Genomic DNA, 1369 nt, shown 5'->3' with positions numbered 1-1369 from the left:
TGAGGAAGAGGAAGATGTCCCAGGACCCCCAGGCAGGTGAGGAGGAAGTCACTTCTCCATTCCCCTCTCTCCTGCTCCATCTCCCAGCCCAGCATCGTCCCCGGCTGCAGGACAACCCCACTGCTGACACCGTCCTGAGGGGATGGATTTGGGGAGATCTCCTTCCCCTTCCCTCTGGCACGGAGGCAAATCCTATCCTCTCCTTGTCCTTCCTCCCSCAGACAATGAGCTGAGGATGGAGACCAAGGAGGACAAATCGCCCCAACAGAACCTYATGGAAGAGGCTGTTCTGTGCAGCTCCAKGGCGCAGGAATCCAATGAGAAGGAAAAGCCCCGGAGATCTTGTGCAAGGAGGAGCTCCAAACCCAGCCCAGGGTGCTCTGAGGAGAAAAGACCCACCCAGTGCCAGGAAGGCACCCAGAGCTTCARCYGGGGCTTGGAGCTGGGGGTTCATGAGCAGCTTCACGCTGGGGAGAAGCCCTACAAGTGCTTGGAATGTGGGAAGAGCTTCAGCAAAAGCACCCGCCTGCTCCGTCACCGGCTGATCCACACTGGGGAATGGCCCTATGAGTGTGGGGAATGTGGGAAGGGCTTCAGCTGCAGCTCTGAACTGATCCGCCACGAGCGCATCCACACAGGGGAGAGGCCCTACGATTGTGGGGAATGTGGGAAGAGTTTCAGCACGAGCACCCTCCTCATCCGTCACCGGCTGATCCACACTGGGGGATGGCCCTACGAGTGTGGGCAATGTGGGAAGGGCTTCAGCTGCAGCTCTGAACTGATCCGCCACCAGCGCATACACACCAGGGAGAGGCCCTACGAATGTGGTGAATGTGGGAAGACCTTCAGTGTGAGCTCCAGCCTCATCTCCCACCAGCGCATCCACACTGGGGAACAGCCCTATAAGTGTCCTGAGTGTGGGAAGAGGTTTCAGAGCAGCTCCAATCTCCTCCTGCATCAGCGGATTCACACAGATGAGAGGCCCTTCCGCTGCTCCAACTGTGGGAAGGGCTTCAAGTACAACTCCACCCTCGTCACCCACCAGCGCATCCACACTGGGGAGAGGCCCTACGAGTGTTCCCAGTGTGGAAAGAGGTTCTCCGATAGGTCAAACTTTACCCGACACCAGTGGAGGCACTGGTRAGGGGAGCCCTGTGAGTGCCCTGAGTGCAGGAAGAGCTTTGTGTGCTGCTCCAATTTCATCACCTAAAGCYTTACTACTTTACTGCTATTAGGGATGGAAAATTGTTGTTTGGGAGATATTCAGGAGGATTTGGTGGTTCTCAGGTATTCCGTACTGTTTTCTCCATCATTTTGTATTTTTAAAGCCAAGAGGGACAGATCCATCACCTGAAAACCACTCAATTCC

General features: G+C 56.0%; 1 protein-coding gene across 1 annotated transcript; it reads left to right on the top strand.

Annotated features, from left to right (window-relative positions):
- The first annotated feature begins 6 nt into the window (after positions 1–6).
- LOC130588286 (zinc finger protein 239-like) lies at positions 7–1363 on the top strand. The gene is given in 2 exon segments (XM_057389225.1): positions 7–36; positions 222–1363. Coding segments are annotated over 2 exon segments (1011 nt in total). The 5' UTR covers positions 7–14; the 3' UTR covers positions 1211–1363.
- The last annotated feature ends 6 nt before the right edge of the window (positions 1364–1369 follow it).

Source organism: Malurus melanocephalus, unplaced genomic scaffold (genome assembly GCF_030028575.1).
Source record: "Malurus melanocephalus ecotype Western Australia unplaced genomic scaffold, MMel_1.1 scaffold_4113, whole genome shotgun sequence".
NCBI lineage: Eukaryota > Metazoa > Chordata > Aves > Passeriformes > Maluridae > Malurus > Malurus melanocephalus.
The sequence above is the reverse complement of the archived record's forward strand: the minus strand, read 5'-3'. Positions and strand labels throughout refer to the sequence as shown.